The sequence below is a fragment of the Aptenodytes patagonicus genome, chromosome 6, assembly GCF_965638725.1.
Source record: "Aptenodytes patagonicus chromosome 6, bAptPat1.pri.cur, whole genome shotgun sequence".
NCBI lineage: Eukaryota > Metazoa > Chordata > Aves > Sphenisciformes > Spheniscidae > Aptenodytes > Aptenodytes patagonicus.
The window spans coordinates 29,984,370-30,002,727 of record NC_134954.1 but is presented as its reverse complement, the minus strand read 5'-3'; the positions used below and the strand labels follow the sequence as shown (position 1 = coordinate 30,002,727).

At 46.5% G+C, this 18,358-nt stretch overlaps 1 protein-coding gene across 1 annotated transcript in view; it reads right to left on the bottom strand.

Annotated features, from left to right (window-relative positions):
- The window catches only part of RYK (receptor like tyrosine kinase), a 63,693-nt gene extending 54,244 nt beyond the window's left edge, over positions 1 to 9,449 (bottom strand). Inside the window, exon 1 of the mRNA XM_076341800.1 lies at positions 9,137 to 9,449. Coding sequence (XP_076197915.1) covers positions 9,137 to 9,449 — 313 coding nt within the window. The remainder of the gene's footprint in view (positions 1 to 9,136) is intronic.
- Between the last annotated feature and the right edge of the window lie 8,909 nt (positions 9,450 to 18,358).

Here is an 18,358-nt window from a genome sequence, read left to right as displayed (position 1 = left end):
ATATTTATGAAATAAAAATTTAACTTATTAGTAATGGCAAATGTCTCAATTATTGTAACATGAAGTTTGATGTTCCTTTTGAATGAGAATGAAAGTAAACACCGAGAATAGAAAACAAAGAAAGGTTCCATCCACGTGAACCACAGTTGCCCAAGAGCACACACCTCGAAATAAAATAACTTCAGACCAAATGCTTACTAGTATCCCAAAGCTTTAACTGAACTGCTGTAATCTTCCCAGCCAAAACTCAATCACCTAAGAAAGGTATATCAGACATCATTTGGACTCGTGAATAATGTGCATTTGCAGTATTTTAGTGTCACCTACCCACAGAAGTTGTGTCACCTTTTTTTTTTTTGTAATGCACCCACATGTTGATTCAGTTATCCCTGTAAGCAAGACCGTAAGGTACAACAGCGTAAGTCACCTCTAGAACGGTGTCCCTGCCAGTGACCATGACTATTTCAGTAACAAGTACCCAACTGAGTACAAATAAAAAAAAAAATAGGAAAAAACCACATACCCCTCCCTCAATGCATCAGACCTCTCAGCCTAGAAACTCATGCTTCTAGTTCTGTGACCGATGGGACTGCTGAAGGGATAACGCACCCTTCACATCTGTTGAGACGCTTTGGAAGACTTCCATCACAGTGACAATAATTGTTTAACACAAAACCAAGCTCCACACAAACTAAAACAGGTCTATTCACTTCTGCGGCAATCTCTGTGCTCAGGAAAGCCATGAAGCTTAGCATCTTTTTCTTTTATTAGGAATTACTCTACAAGGCCATCCACTAACTTCATAAAGGCTAAAACAGTTTTGAGAGGATAACCATCTTTAGTTTATCAACCTGCTCAGCTTCACCACTGGTATCGCTGGCATTAGGTATTCGGAGCTGCTGCAGCTTTTCAAGCCTACCAAGCAGCAGCTCCAATGCTTACATTACTGCTCTTATCTTTCCCAAGCAGCATGATGAAACCAATATACTGCTTAATTTAATTACAGCTATTCAACACCCAGTAAGTGGCAGCGAAATTCTAAAGCATCACATTAGTTTCATGCTGTTGATTCTGCTCCCAGATCTCCAAAGCAGTCAGTACAAATATGTGAGTTATCCACTTGAAAGAAGGACAAAGGCAGAGATGGAAGAGAAATAACGCGTTTGAAGCCTCTACCATCGTGCCCTTTATACCACCACAAGGCATTTTCAGAGAGTGTTAGCATTCATTCTTACATGGGATCTGCTGGTGGTACTGCCATTCAGGGGTAGGGGGGAAGGAAAAAAAAAAAATCAATTCATCAGACACAACACATTAAACACACTTCACCCTTTACGCACCCCCTGCTTTCACAGTTGAGAACTCAAGTATGATTTTAATACTGCACACTAAGTTACTAGAGGAATAGCCTCTAACTAAAGTCCCTTCCACTGCAAGAAAAGTAGGAGCCTCAGTGATATTTCAGTCTGGATAGTTTCAGGTAGGAATTAGTCATCAAGCAATCCCATTTCGCTAGAGCTCAGAACAACTGTGAACCAAGATACATTTGGAATTTGTCTCATTAATTCAGCTTTTCCAGTATCCAAACACAACTCTCAATAGCAGAAGGGGAGGAGAAAAACACAAGACTTCCCCAAACACTTCATCTTTTAAAGTACCCACACACCAGAGTGTACAGTATAGCTGCCTCCACAGCTCCCACTCTCAGGAAAATGCCACCCTGGGATTTTTCATGCCTATGAGCATGATCCTTATCTCTTGTATTTCCCTCTGCCCAGGTGGTGTTTAGGAGCAGTTTCAGTCCCTGCCTTCCTCCCAGTACAGTGAGCCCTTGCTGGCTTTTCTCATGCATGCAGGGAGCTCTTTGCCTCCATTTCCTCTCTCTTGTTCCCATTCTGTCCACGCACTGGAGGGAGAAAGAGAACATATGTTTAAAGAGGCCAAACAATCAACAGTGATAAATAAGATGCTGCCAAACAGAACACAGGTGTAAAATCACAGCAGTGAGGAATGCAGCTTTGGGATTTCCCCCCACCCCCGTCAGGCTAGCCTTCAGTCTCAGAGGTCAGATTTCTTCCAAGCCCCTGACACACAAATGTTACAAGAGCCACAAACATTTATCACTAGACAGACCTTGGCCTCTCGGGAGCCGAAATGGCTGCTTCCTCCCAGGGCTGAGTGCAGAGAGCCACATGAGGAAGCCAAGCCGCCTGCTGCCCATGCAGTCCCTCCTGAACAGCCAATTTGCAGAAGCAAATTGCTTTCTCTGGGTAGGATTCAGAGGGAGCCCCCAGCATTTTTAAATCCCAACACATAAGCTGGTGTGATAAGCAGGCCGCAGAAATCAACCACCCATCTCAGCAATGCTGAATAGATCAATACACACAAGGACTTATTTCCCAGACTTCCCTCTTAATGGCACTCACACAGAATAAGTTATTTCAAAGTAATCCTAACCCAGGCTAGAAGCTGCCTCCACTGGCATCACTCCTGATGGCCTTCCACAGGCTATTTCAAACTCCTAGAAGCGTATTCTTCTCCTGGTTTGCAAGCATTACAAATATTGCAGTGGGTTTATATGACTACACGCATCTCTGAGGAAACAGCTATCCACATGCTATTTGAACTTTGCAAATTAAAAGTGAGGTAATAGAATGAAAGAGGGCAGAGGAACCCCAAATGCAGCTTGTTCTCATAAACCTCAAAACAATATTGACATGAACCATGGTACTCTAAATCAGACGGACGAGCATCCAAGTGCACTGAAAGGCTCCAAAATGAAAACAGATTGCTCAACTCCATGATGCAAGTAACATGTCACAACCTGCTGCAGCTTGCAAACGGCCAGATGTTGCTGCATGCACCCTCCAAACACCCTGCCAGCCTTAATCCCCCTATTTCTCCAAAGCAGTCTTGAGTGACATTCACCTGCAACACTAAAAAGCCTGTCTAATAAGCACCAATCACTGACTATCATTAGGCTAAAGGGCTTTACAGGGCAAGGTAATAAAATAATTATCCTAAAACCAGCACTTCCAATTAAGTGGAATATATCAGAATATTTTCAGGCCATCATCAGCAATTCAGTTTTGTTACAGTGCATGGCATCTGTCAAGATTAGAAGCTTGCTTTCCATCCAGCAGTGTGCACCTACAGTAATCTTTAATTTTAAGTCCCTTTCGAATGGTAAAATGAAGACTAACATGCAGGTTTTTGCACTTCTGCAGACAGGCATGTGGACCATAGCAACACAATACTTGTTTTTGCATACAACATGCAAAAAGCTATTGTTCTTCAGAGTCAAGCACTTAAAAGCTAGAAAACGAAGATTTAAGAACATGTATACAATAGAACCAGATTGTGAACTGTAGGTCACGTACCACATAGACGCTTGCTTCAAGACTTTAGGGTACTCAAACATCTGCTCTTCAGTGGACATCTCACTCATCTTCCTGCAGCTACACAGAAGCTCTTTGCTGTATTTTTTCTGTCCTAAAGAGGCACCATGTACAAGCACCTGTAAATTACCCATCTCACATGGAAATTTATCTTGGGTGCTACTAACAAAACTCAGAGCACAGCACTAGCTCACTGGTGGTGCTCTAGGATGTGATACTGTCAAAGACAGGCGTGAGTAGGCTTTTAACAAGGCCCTGAAGCATTTCAAGAATCACAAGAAAGAAGTACTTCAACCTTTCAATAATTTGAACATCCAGGTCATCCCAGCACACTAATTTTCAGCTCCCTTTCATAACAGCGACAACAAACCAGGCAACCGACAAAGGAACAAGAGGATTTCCAATCACTATAAACTCAGTGCAAGAAATATAAAGCACTTTTGACATGAACTCCTGTTGCTAACTCCCCAAAACAGTGACATTAAGAAAGCTGTTTCACAGTATAAAAATAAGACATCTTAATTAAGATCAACTGCTGCAATAAGTACATGTTTAGTCTCCATCTAAAATATACAAAACTGCATTTGGCCTATAATTTACCAGGGCTCTGCTCAGCACTGGTGAAGCCACACCTGGAGTACTGGGTCCAGTGCTGGGCTCCCCAATATAAGAGACATGGAGCTACTGGAGAGAATCCAGCAAAGGACCACAAAGATGATTAAAGGGACTGGAGCATCTCTCCTATGAGAACAGGCTGAGAAAGCTGCGGCTGTTCAGCCTGGAGAAGAGAAGGCTCAGGGGGAACTCATCAATATATATAAATATCTGAAGGTGTGTGCAAAGAGGACTGAGCCAGGCTCTTCAGTGGTGCCCAGTGACAGGACCAGAGGCAATAGGCACAAACTGAAACACAGGAGGGTCTGTCTGAATGTCAGGAAAAACTCATTACTGTGAGGGTGACCAAGCACTGGCACAGGCTTCCCACAGAGGTGGTGGAGTGTCCATCCTTGGAGATGTTCAAAAGCTTCTGGACATGGTGCTGGACAACCGGCCCTAGATGGCCCTCTTGAGCAGGGTGTTGAACCAGATGACCTTCAGAGGTCCCTGCCAACCCCAACCGCTCTGTAAGTCAGCAGTACGATTTAAAAAACTGTTTACAAACAACCCTCTGCTGTAACAGATTTTGCAGCTCACAACCAGCAACTCATTTCAGTAAGCTGCACACTGGCTTCAAATGAAATTCTAGAACACGTAAGAAAAAGTCACATAAGTGTTAATTTAACTCTGTAATTAAGCAAGTGCAAATATAAAACCAGAGGACGGCATTCAATATGATTACTCAGAAGAAACTAGGCCAGAGAATACTAAGTTTGCAAACTCAATGCAAACATTGTAGGACTTCTGACTTTAAGATTCTCCTGCAATTCTAATTTAGCCCCTCCTCACGTATGCATTATGATAGCCCTTAGTTAGGTTATAACATGCTATTTTTCCCCCGTGGGACTTAAGTCTCATTTAGTGTTCAGGCTAGACCTGTCTCTAAAAAAGAACCAGAGCCATATGATGAGGAGGGCTATCCACAAGACCAATTTCACAGCTGAAATGTATGTAGTCTACAAAAAAACCCTAAACCCCTGCAATTACAGAAAGGATTGTCCTCTCTGCTTAAGCATCTTGTTGCTGCGATGAACAACTAGGTTTATCTCACGAATGCTGCAAAAGAACTGCCTGCAATGCAAGAAAAACTGCTTAAGCCAGGTTTTCACAGGCAGCTATTGATTCTGGTCCTCATACTTGGAGGGTATAACCCAAGGTCTCCTGTGAAGCTGAGCTGCAGAACTGTCGGGAACTCACAGCTGAAGGTCTAAGAGATATACCATGAATGCATTATGTGCTAAATAATGCTATGTACTTTAAATAGATCAGATCAAATCCTTAATTATTAAAGCTAGCTACCTAATATTAATGGATATTTTTTACCTTATTCTCTAAACCTTAGTTTGTTACTTGCCAAGCAGGAATACATGTGCCTTTATACCACAGGATCCTGTGAAAAGCAGACTGATGGAACATTTCAATATTAGGCAAACACTACGTTCTGATTTCACAGGCAAATCTGAATGAAAGTCACTAAATCAAGTACAGACCCTCTACTGAATAACTCATCACTAATTTAACACCATCTGCCCTGCATGTTTAGCATCACAGGGCGGTCACCGGAAAAAAGTGATACGATCAGGTGGTGTTATTGTGCCTATACAGTTAGCCACTCTCCATAAGACTAACACTACTTTCTTCAGGTTTATGCGCAGGCCCAAAAAAAGATTGTTCATACGAACCAAATCCAAAAAGCTACGAACCAACTCCAAAAAGCTACGGATCACGGTGCTGAGAGAGTTCACAGACACCCCTAAGAAGGGTTGTGGTGCTCTGGGTGTCTCTTCCCCAGCAAGCAGCGCTTCTCTTCCTCCTTCCCAACTCCCCATCACCCTGTACCTCGCCACTGCTCTCACTCAAACACCTCCAGCTCCCTCTGCCATGGCTGAAGTAGTCTCAACCAAGTCCCCTTGACGAACTCCTCTCTCTCTCTGTTTCTACCTTTATCTCATCTATTGCTGAATCCTGCCTGGTGTGAGTGGAATCAGACACATCCAAGTATGTGAAAACCACATTATTATTTTTTTCCAAAGACTTACAGTTTGGATGGCTGTGAACATTTTCCACGGGAATGGCAAGAGATATTTCTGACAGAGACACCATCTGCCTGCCATACAGCAAGCCCTGCTTTCAGACCATGAGAATGCTGCAGCTTTTCAAAATAAAAATCCATCTCGCACAACAGGACAAGCCAGTTTTCTCTAGTTTTCTTCTCTGTAAAGTTCTGAAGATTTCCAAACAATTCCTCCTAAGGCAGACACATGGTCAGAATCACATAGCCTAACGGTGGAAATCTGGCATAAGCATACAGGAAATTAGTGGGCAGCTTTCACTATAAACCATAGTATCTGTCCTGCCTCCATGCCACAGAAAGAACAGCAGCCGCAATTAATCTTAAGCAAGTCACTATTTCATTTACAAGAGCCATAACCTAGTTAAAAACACAGGCCATGGTTCCGTAAGACACTGAATTCTGGTTTTGAGAAGAGCAGAAGCACTGCAATGCCCCACTGAACTGGTACAGCCTCACTGGTGGAGAGACCACGCATGGGTACGGCCCCGCAGACCTTACACCAGACCCTGTGGATGCTCCAGCTTTACACGGAGGACGTACTGCATCACTGCCTATGGCTGATTCAACAATTGGCAATCACATGCTTACATTTGTTCCAAATCAAATTTGTGATCTAAAGATGTATGGGGACGACACTAAGAAGCATGAAAACACACCACAGGCTGTAGTAACTCCGTGTGACATTTGGATTTATGAGCACTTCAGAAAGTCTTAAAGAGTTTTCTGTTCAACCACAGCAAGACAGTAGCAGAGACAGAGTTTCTTTAGAAACAAAAGGTGAAAGAAACTAGCTTCTATGTTTATATTAGCAGCTTCCCTGAACCTAACAGTTTGCTTCACAAGCAATGTCATTTTCCTATCCACTGTGAATTACTATTCTAGCATCCACTGAACCATGGCTTTCCTCAAAGAAGTAACAGAAGCTGAAACACCTCCCTGCTCTTTGAAAGTTCATGCACACCGATACGAGTGCCTAAACTATAAACTTGATTGTATGTAAACACAATTCAGAAACTACAAAACTGAACATTTTAAAATAGCTTGTTTTGTTTTCAGAAGTGTGAAGAACTGGAACAAACCTGTCCATCCCTTTGGACTTTCTTCTGCTAGAGGAATACATAGTTACCGGAGATTTGATTGCCTGTGTCTAGATGCCTTGTTAAACTACACCTTACTGACAACAGCTAGTACATGTAAAGGATACCCCTAAAATTAAATCTGCTCATGCCAACAACACAAGGTAGATCCTGAAAGTTTAGTTCACAACAGATTTCTAGTGATCTGAATCCTACTAACTGAGAAAAATGCCAGTTTATCTCCACATTAGACTCCAGTTTATCCAAGCCTTTGGGGTTGCAGAAGCAGAACAGATCATTAAGTGTCAGATACTTGAGATATAAAACAGCTACAGACAGCTTGAGTAATAAGTGACTTTAGCCACGTTAGCAATAGACACACTAATAAGGGAGGTTACGGGATGCAATTTAACTTAAAAAAATAACAGCAGATCTTCCCTCCTCAGTTGCTACTTAATGATGAATAATTATGCTAGTGGACCATGGAAGTCTAAGCAAATCCAACTAATACAGATTTCAGGCACTAGACTCGGGATAGCTCAAACCTCACCATTCAGTATTTCCAAGATTAACTACTTGTTTAGAAACTCAGCTAAACAGCAAGCCTGACATTTTTATCCTCTATCTGTAACAGAGCATCTGGCAGCAAGCACATGCAATGTAAAAATGACGGCAACAGAATGCTAATCACCAGAGCAAGCCATAAGGGAAAAAATGTTTACAGTGTTATTCACTCCCCTGGTCCCCTGACTTCAGTCAGCTACGTGCTTACGGAGTTCAAATTAACTAGAGATATTTTTATTTTGTCCATTTGATGCAAATAAAGTCTTGCACTGCTCATTTTTCAGCTTACAGAGATACAGGACATTTGCTGAATAACAAATCACTGGGGATACCAACATATTTGTTTTGAGACTCCAGCCACCAACTCTAAACAAGAGCCTAAGCAAGCCAAAGCTGACAGAAAACAAATCTTCGTTTAAATCAGAGACTCTCCAAGCACAAAACTACTGCGAAAGCCTTCCGCAGTGGGCCAGATGGGGGACTTCATGAACTGTCTCCAAGTACTTGCGCAGCAATTGTCAGCCTGCCTAGAAATTAAGATTCCTTTCACACATGCACCCAAATATTGTCAGGTCTCCCCTCTGCCCTCTGAATGTCACTCACCTCCCTAATTAAATCACAGGCCTGAACACACCTCTTCCAGGGCTTACGCTACTCCCACAGAGCACCATCCCCAGTCACTTGAACCTAGGGAACCCCTCACCATCAGGGTAAAGCCCAGGACCCTCTTCTTCCCTTAAAACCCCAACCACACACACCAGGCAGCACAGAGACTCTTTCCTGAGTCCTCAGACTCATCCATTCTCCTCATGACCCCCTGCTTGCCCAGTCCTACAGAACCCCACATGGATCCCCAGATTCACCCAACCCCAACCCAGTCCCATAACCCCCCATCCTCTCCCAAGCCCCAGATCCTTCATCCCTGCTCGCAGCACTCTCCATCCTCCCCTGCACCCCCAGATCTGCCGCCCTTGCAACAGTCCCACAGACATCTCTATTGAAGCCTCCTGGACCCCCACAGCCACCACCACCACAGTCCTCCAGTCCCACTGACCCCCACCCTCCCCACCCCCAGACCCACCACGCCCACCCCAGTCCCACAGACTACTCCATCCTCTTCCAGACCCCCAAACTGCCATCCCAACCCCACAGAACTCCCCTCATCCCCTTTTGAGCGCCCGGACCCCCAACACCACCTCAGTCCCACAGATCCCCACCTCCCCCCGGCTCCTGGACCCGCGCCCCCTCCTCCAGCCCCACAGGCCCCCGTCTCTCCCCGGTCCCCACCCCACAGGCCGCCCCACCGCCAGGCCCAGCCCGTCCCCCCGCCGGGGCCTGGCGCAGCCCCGGCCCCGGCCCGCACTCACCGATCAGCCGGCGCACCTCCTCCTCGCTCAGGTAGAGGCTGAGGCTGGGGCCGGGGCCGGCGGGGGGCCAGTCCGGGGGCCCCGCGGCGTGCGGGCCAGAGCTCGGGCCGGCCTGGCCCTCAGCGCCGGCGGGCAGGAGCAGCAGCAGCGGCAGGAGGCGGAGGAGATGGCGGCGCGGGCCCCGCACCCGGCACGACGACGACGGCGGCCACCGCCGGCCCGCGCCCGCCTCCCCCGGCGCCGAAAGGGGCCGGCCCCGCCGCCACCGCCCCCCGCCGGGCTCGCGGCCCCCGCCCCGGCGCCCCGGCACCATCGCTCCGCGGGGAGGGAGGGAGGGAGGCAGGCAGGGAGGGAGGGAGGGAGGGACGGGGGGGGGGGAAGGCAGGGAGGGGACCCCCCGCCCCGCCGAACCCCTCACACGCCGCGGCCGCCAGTCCCCGCCCCGCCGCTCATGGCTGCGCGCGCCCGACGCCGCCGCTGGCGCCGCTTCCTCCGCGGCGCCGCACGCCCCGCCCCGCCCCGCCCCGCGCACGCGCGGCCGCGCAGCTCCGCCCCCCAGCGGCGCGGGGGGCGGCCGTCGGGCGCCTCTCACCGCCGCCTCGGGGACCCCGTCAGCCCCGGTTCGGCGGGGGAGCGGGTGTCTTCTCTCGCCTCTCGCCGCCCGCCGGATGCCGGGGAGGAAGAGGGAGGCCCTGCCCGGCCCCTGGTTCCTGCCGGTGCCTCACAGTCTCAGTGCCTGGCGCCTGGAGGGTCTCTGGGCCCGTCCTGAGGGAAGGCTGAAGGGGATGAACACCACACCCCAGGCAGCCCGCCGAATTGCCTCACGCTCGCCTTTAGCCCGCTGTACGGCCCTCCTTCTCTGCTCTCATCTCCTCCATCCTGTACGCTTCCAGCCCCACAGCCTGTCCTGATCGTCTACCGCGGCCTGTCCTGGTCATCTACCGCCTGCCTGGCTGGAGGCAGGGCCGGTGGCTGAGTGTGTGGGGTCTCTTCCACATAGCTGGAAATACTTTGCCAAAACATCCCAGAAAAAGATATCCTGAACTGACACTGATCAGAAAGTTACCCAACTGGAAATACTTCTGGAATACCAGCATTTTAGTTTAAGATAATTTCCTTTTTTGGTAATTCTCTTAAAACTTTGTGTACTGATGTTGGTTTTAATGTTTTAATCTGCTTTTCGCTTTTATCTTGCACTTATGCTCCTTTCAGAGCTAAGAAATAGCAGCAGCATTTCATTTCACTGTAACAAAGGAGGGCCTTTGATCTACAAAGGGTGGTTATTTCAATCCCAGCCAAGCCGTTGCTGCCTATAATGATCCTAAAGTAGAATCTAAACTCTAAACACGTCTGCTGTTTTGTTATAGTATGAAATGCCAGCAACAGTGCTGCATGACAGCTGATATATTTTGAAAGAATGCAATAATAAGTCAAATGACAAAAACAACATTAAATTCCAGCATGAGACTTTGAATCTCCCATACAAACATTCCTGACCTTTTCCCGAAATCCTCTTTGGCGCAGAATTTCAAAAGTATTTCTGTTGCAGTTCGGCACAAAACCCCATTTCAAGATGCGCAAAACCCCATTTCAAGATGCGCAAAACCCCATTTCAAGATGTCTACCTTTCCCCTGACACGCAAAACCTCTGTTGCGATCGGCTCAGTGAGTGGATCTTGTTTTTCTGAACTGACGTCTGACCTAAATGTGCCTGGTCCCTCACCCCTATGGGCTGATGATGGAAGAGCCGACTCCATCATTACCTTCCTACCTGCTTTTGGACCTGGCTGCTTTCTAGCTCCTCTGGACTCTCCGAAGAGCAGTAACAGCTTCAGTCTTAGCAAATTCATCGCTGGTAGCTGCCTGCTTGATTGAGCTTTTCAGCAGATGTGTCACAATATTCATTTATGACCATTAAATCAGTTAATAGCTTTGAATTATACACTCCCTTCTGACCTGCCAGGAGGAATTTCGTACCTACATGGGACACCGTGACAGAAGGACACTGCAGGCTAATTGGCCACAGGGGGTTTTTAATCAGTGAGTCTTTCAGCTCGTAACCGTAAGAGTGGAAAGTGTATAGGAAGTTCTCCTCTTCTAATCACTGTGGTGAAAGAGAAATTGCTCACACGCATCCCCACAATAAACATCACTTACTTAGCAGCATGGGGTGTAAAAAAATAAAATGGCAGACTGAAAATGGAGTTGTAAATTATATGCAAGTCTTTAGTTGCGTGGATGCAGACCAGCCTGAACAGCGCTGGTTACTGAGAGAGAGCCCTCCATACCACAGGTTCTCCACAGACCATTTCCTCAGCCTCTAAACCCAGAGTCTAGGCATGTGTGTTTATTCGCTGTTCAGATGTAGTCTAAATTTCAAGCTCCAGGGATTTTCTAATGTACCTCACTCAGGGACTCATGGACAGACAGGCAACTTGTGTGTCTAAAGTGATCAAAACCAAAACTGAGGCTCATCTTTGGCTCAGGATTCCTGAACTGCATGATAAAAATCATCACAAAGGCATTCGCCAAACTAGTGCACTAAATGAGCGTGAATTTCCACCAAGCTCTGTTTGAGAAATGCAGAGAATACAAAATCAGCCTGTTACAGCAACAATCCTCATGTAGTTTCTTAAACTAAAGAATCTGTTCACAGTAGCAATAACTAACCATGTTTCAAGTTGTGAGAAGAGAAGGCTGTTAACATCCTAATAGTGTATCGCTCAAAGATAACTAGTGCAGTGTTACCTCTTGCACTTACGGTATTTTCTTGGGCAGAGCCACTCTCACCTACGTTTCAACAATGCACCCCCTGAAAGGCTTGCCCAGAGACCAAGCAAACTTTGATAGCCTTCTCTGGTGAAGCTAGCAGGCAGCTTACATGCTGAGATGCTGCCAAAGCCACCTGAGCGTAGACACGGATTTATCACTTTGAGAGATCCCTGCCTCACTCACAGTCTTTTTGGAGCAATGAGGGAACAGCAAGAAATTGCTGCTGCTCTCTGGAGGTAGGATGATCCCAGCAAGACTGCAGAATGTGGTGTAGGCACCAGGCAGGAGATGAACAGCTCTTTTTTTTCCATGGGCTTGTTGATGACTTGGCAGAAGAGACAGGACAATGCAGGCGCTCCCCAGCTATAAAACAGCCTGTAATGGTGATCAGACCCATAGGAGGCCCCACATGGTCACTGGGCCCCAGTTTCCCTGTAACCCATTTCTGGGCTGCCATTCTTCATTAGGAACAAGGGGGCAATATCCATGCAGCCATCCTGTCCACCGGTAACATTACTTTAACCTTAACCTTGGTCATCCCTGCCTTGGACACAGGGATATGATATTCAGCAGAAATGTAATATTCAGCAGAAGGACCCGTGCTAGATTATTTTACTGCATTTCTTTTTAGTGAGTATGTAGCTTGCCTCCTGGAAGTCACTGGCTGATTTTAACAAAAGGTCACCAAAACCACATAAACCAAATGCAAATAAACACATTCTTAGGATACAACTGCCAGCCTGCGCACAGACGCTTTTAGGGCTAAAGTCATTGCTGGTGTGTCTGTTCCGTTATGCCCATGAAGCTGATTGCTTGCTGAGCCCTGAAGTTATAATTAAAATGCAGTCTGCTACACTTAGAAGAATAATCAGGGGTATTAGAAGTCAAATGAAGGTTTCATGGATGTCAAGAAACATATCATTTGAAAAAGGTGAAAAATGCAACTCACAGGCCAGCTCAAATGCTAAAGATCTTCTGTTGATTTTTTTTGGCTGCACGGACCATTTTTGGCAGGATCGAGTTCACGGTCTTTCAAAACCATTCTGGGTAAGATTATATTGCAAGAGGATACACAAAGTCTCTCCATGGAAAGCTGCTAGCAATAGCTGTGAATTCACAGTACTCGTATGGAAAAGTTTTGCTTGGCTAGGCAGTGGGATGCATCATTGCTTGTGCTCTGAGCGTGATTGTATCAGCATTTACCACCACTGTGTCCCGAGAGGCAGGGAAGAGCTGGTATTCATTTCTGGATGTGAAACAAATCTGCAAAAGCAAATAGCTGACAATTAATGGCACTGATGAGAATTTGATACATTAGAACCTCATGGAAGACATACGATATAGGGATATTTACGTGGGTGCTGGAAGATGGGAGACAGGGCTTTGGTAACGACTGCGCCGTGTCCAGACTCGCTTACATGCACTGCTGCAATAAAGGGTGGCTTTTCCCACCTCCCCTTTATGACTGTAAATGACTGTGTAACATTCCCTATAGAGGAGAACTGGCCCCTTCATGCAGACACAGGAATGAAGTCCTTCTGCCTCCTTCAATCAGTCTTCCAACATTTTTGCCTTCCAACAGTTTCTCTTCTTTATGAGTACCAGGTGACCTCAGCGCTTGGATGGCTTCCAACAAAACTGCACCTTGGTTACATGGCCCAGGAGCCTTCATCTCATTGCTTGCACAAAGACCTCTGCCAGCTAGGCTTCTCCACAGAAATGCTGTGGAGCTTTGGCTTTGCTAATGGACAGTCATTAGAAATGGGCAAAAGGGGTTTTAGGAGACCTAGGAAAAGATACCACAGCTGACCCTGTGTAAGCACTAGGCTTTCTAAGCTATTTAGTATTTATCGTCTCAGGCAGCTTCTAGAGGGCTCTATAATGGCAGCAAGAATCCCTTTCCATGAGCAAGGACACGCACATACACTTCTGAGTAGGGATAAACCCCATTCATTTGCTCTGCTTCACCTGCTGCCGTTTCCTGAGGGGTGTCCACTTCTGTCTTTCACAGAGCAAGGTGTCCCAGGGTTTCCAGTTCTCCTCTCTCATCTGGGTGGAACAGACTGGGGGCTTACTTTTTTTTTTTCTCCTACATCTCTAAATTTGCCATCCCTTTTCCCACAGCCCAAGGAGGAGAACTGAGAATGAGGGAATGGACTACATATCGAATCATATAAATAGACAGATGGCTTCACTCAGATCAGCAGTCACCCACGGACTCTTCCAGGGTAGGGAAGAGCTGAAATTTCAAAGTTCAAAACGTACAGAACCCCCCCCAAACTTTTTACCCTATCTCATCAGCCGTAAAAATGAGTCACTAGCTGGAAAGACTGGTGTCCCTGTTTCTGGAATAGCAGAGACCCAGCACTGAAGCAAAGATAAAAAACCTCAGACTTCCAGCCTACTCCTTTTTGCAACAGACTTCTACAGTTTCTTTTTTTGATTTCTAATTGTGCACACAGATCCATAAAACTGCCCTTGAGCAGGAAGGGCTGGCTGATCAGTCACTGCAGAGTCGGACCACTTGAGCTGGAATACATAAAGACAGGAAAAGTCGCTCACGCAGCAGCAGAGGGAAATGCCGTATACAAGTTCCTGGAAATGTAGCATTTAATGGAAAAAACATCCTGGGAACATTAAGCTAACTGAAAGCTGCTATGGCATTAACCAAGAAGAGGAAAGTAGAGCATCAGAATACGATTTCAGCATGTGGTTGTTAAGGCACGTGCCATTCCTTTGTTTGCCTTATAAGGGGAGTGTTACACGCTGGGATATTGCTAAATACAAAATAAATTGTTTGCATTTGGGGGTTGGTCATCTCACCTCTTCCCTCCCCAGGACACCCGGGGGATGCTGGCTGGGGTGTGTGTCATCTGAAGCATTTTCCTTGCCGACAGATGCCAGGATTTGGGGCCATTTTAAGTCATGGGTTGCACAGTAAGCCTTGTAACGCTGTTACATTTTGTTCTGCACTCAGACAGTCAGAGCTTAATGCTCAGGAGAGTTGGTATCAGGACAGGCCAGAAAATGATGAATAAAATCATTTTGATGACAAGATTGAGAGGAAAGACATGCGATCAGAGCCTTGCATTATCACCCTCCTATTGTTGGTCTAGTACTATTCCCAAAGGGAAGGCAGGCCGAGAGGCTGGATTCAGCTGCCTAAACATACCTACTGCTTGAGAAACCCTGAGGTATCCCCAAGCCTCCAGCTGTCACTCCAGAAAGTCCTCCATCATGTTGGCCAGTCCTGTGCCTGCCCCCCTGCTCTTACACAGGCAGAGGTCCAGAGCCAAAGGGCAATGACACCCATGTCACTTCATGGACTGTGACAGTAGACACAGGATCTAGAGCATGGGTGACATGCACTGACTGGCCTGGGTAATTCCCACCGTGCAGACAGAGCTGCTGCATTTTGGAAAGATGTCTGCTGGAAGGAGCAGAGAAGGCAAGCAGGCATCTGAACCTGGGGGCTACCTCTTGCCGGATCTCAGGAGCCGGCAATGGATAGTGTGAGCCCCAGCTTGGTGGGAACAATTCCCATCTTACAGAATACCCCATCTCACCTTTGGTCAAAGAATTTGTCTTCAGTACGGCTTTGTCTGGATCTGTGGCTAGTGCAAGCTGTGAGACCCAGCGTGCTCTGGATGAGACTGAAAAAGATTGTTTTTTTCTAGCTCATCAAAGGGCTGTTTCTGTTAAAACCAACCCTTGACCACCCCCGACCCCTGGTGTTAAAACCACCTTGGCACAAACGTCCTGAGAATCACTCTGTGGCAGAGACCCAAGATCAGCTCAACGGTGCTGCACCCCAGAGAGCTGCCTCCAGGGCAGCCTGGTGCTCTTGGGTTTCTGTCTCCTGTTTGGTCTTTTGTTGGCTTTTCAGTGCAAATGAACCTTCAAAATTTGTCTTCAGGGACTTTCTTACGTCTCTGCTGAAACAACAGACCTTGCACTGTAGTTCAGCACATGACTCCAAATGCAGCACCCATCCTCAGAGAGCTCATTCCTCTCTGCGCCTTTCCCTTTTCCCTTGAGAAGTCAACTGAACAGCAGTTATAAACTTATGCGGGCATGTTTTACAGATCACTTATATAAGTTTTTCCCTGCGCTCTGGCAGTTTGAGCTCTTTTATGGTTTACTAGGGCTTTTCCAGAGCCAACACACAATATGGGAATGGAGATAATTAGTTGTAGGAGTCACTGTATCCCATCGTTCTTTTACAAAAGCACAATTGGGGCATTTGCCCAGGAAGCGGAAAATATTTAGTTGACTTCCTTTCTGAAAAAATATTAAAATCCCCATTTTCACTAGGATAAAAGTTACTGCACATGAGAACCAGAAAGAAGTACTGACCAACTCACCCAGTTCACTGAATCCCACTTCCTCTACAGAAGAGGTTGTGGAACCCCTGGATCCATCAAAGCGGGAAGCATGACTCTCACACTCCTCTCAGGGTTTAGATTGTTTTGGGGAGCAGCAAGTCTGAATTTCTTTAGGCTTCAGAGATCTAACTCTTGTCTTTTCTGGCCAAGTGGCTTTACAATTCTTGCAATGTCACCAGCACCATCCAACAAAGTGGCTGGCAAAGAGCAACCCCTGCTCACTCCTTGCAGGCAGGGGATGAACAGACCCTTTTGCTGGCAAGTATTTTGGACTCTGGATCCTGCATGGATGAAAACTCTTGTCTGCAATCCCAATTCAGATGGCCACACTCTCCTGCATGCTCCAAATTAGTAGTTCCTAGGTGACTCCTACTCAGCAGGAGGAATACTTGGGAGATTTTTGCCTCTGCACACACACCGGAGAGACACCTGGGCTCCAGCTCCAGTCTGCGGGCTGGGCACCTATAGTTAGATACCGCAGATTTGGCAGTACTTAAGTTATTTGTGTAACTGAATATACTAGACTATGGTGAATGCTAGGTGATACCAAAGAACTCATTGCGGGCAACAGGAATCTTCCCATGGCCTTTGGACCAGAGCAGAGGGTGTTCAAACCCACCAGAACCTGCCCGTGGGGATGAAGGAGAGTACTGGTATTGACTTCCTCAGCTGGACACAGGATCTGAGTCAGTATTATATTGTGATCTAAGGTATCTGCTTCTCTTCCCAGCACTGGGCAATGCTGTTACGCCCTAAGCTCAACTGGACAACTTTTATTGAAGACAAATATATTTTACTTCTGAAAAACAGATTCCTGTAGCTGATATATTGTCATATAGATAAAAAAATAGATCAATTTTAATCATGCTTATGTTGCAGATCCCATAAGCCAACTATTTTAACAGATTCTTTCTGAGTCCTTTTCTCTGGGCTTGGAACGTACTCAACACCAATAAACTAAAAGATTTAGCAGGATGTTTTGCCTTGTTAAAATGCTTTGTGTTTTTGGCTCTATTCTGTTCTTTCAGGGCTGCTGTGTTTTCATAGATCCTCATCTTGAAAGTGAGGTAAGGGTCAGGAAAAAGGCTGTGGAAAGACAACCTGGCCTCCTCCCATCCAACTGTTCCTGGGTGTTTTCAGACTCTCCACCGGACCATTCATTCCCCAGCAGCTCACACCAAAATTCAATGAAAACTCCTTCCTTCAACAACAACAAAAAAACCTAAAACATTTTAAAAATTCTTTTCATAAAATATCTGGTATTCCCACATAGATTTCAGTGCTGAAAAACCTTTTAAGGTCCCAGAGTCAGCGAGGAGGGATCCTGTAAGCAGGCACTTGCTTGGGCCAGGTCTCACCCAGTCTTGGACAACAGCTTCCAAGAGCGGAAGAGAAGTGATCTGCAGGATCCTTGCACATTTTCATCAGCTTGTTCCTCTGCTGGTTAAAACTTTGTCACTGATGTGACAAAAATCCCAAGCCAAGCATTTTCTAGAGGAGGTGATTCAGCAGCAAGTAACTGACCTAATGGACTGCAGAAATGGGGAGTGTTTCTCTGCTGGATGCCTCTGTTCTCCCTGCAGGCTGGATTTCAGTCTAGTTGTGAGTTGTCCCTAGCTGCATGGCTCAGAGGTTATTTCCACTTCTTGCCCAGCATTACCCTTGATAGTTGGGCAGAGGTTTATTGAGAAAGGGAGAAAGAGGCAGGGGACCCGAAGGGGCTGCGTCCTGCAGGGAGGCGTCTGCGGGTTCTCCCATGCCCGGGCAGAGCAGAGTGGCCTCTCACCCTGATGCATTTTGCCTCGGCTTCCCCTGCCACCAGCTTTCAATGTCTTTAAAAATCACTGGCTACCAGGAACTTTCTTGCTTTGTGATCACTGTGATCAGCCATTTCTCTTGCCTAAGTGAAATATGCCGTTTCCTTGGCCTTTCCCTGTAAAGCAGAAGCCTGACCTTGAATTGCTTCCACAGGTCTTATTTCAGCATTTTCCATTTATTCAGCTTCTTTATTGAGTTGCGGGTGACAGGACTGAACACAGCATCCAGTGATGGATCACACAAATTA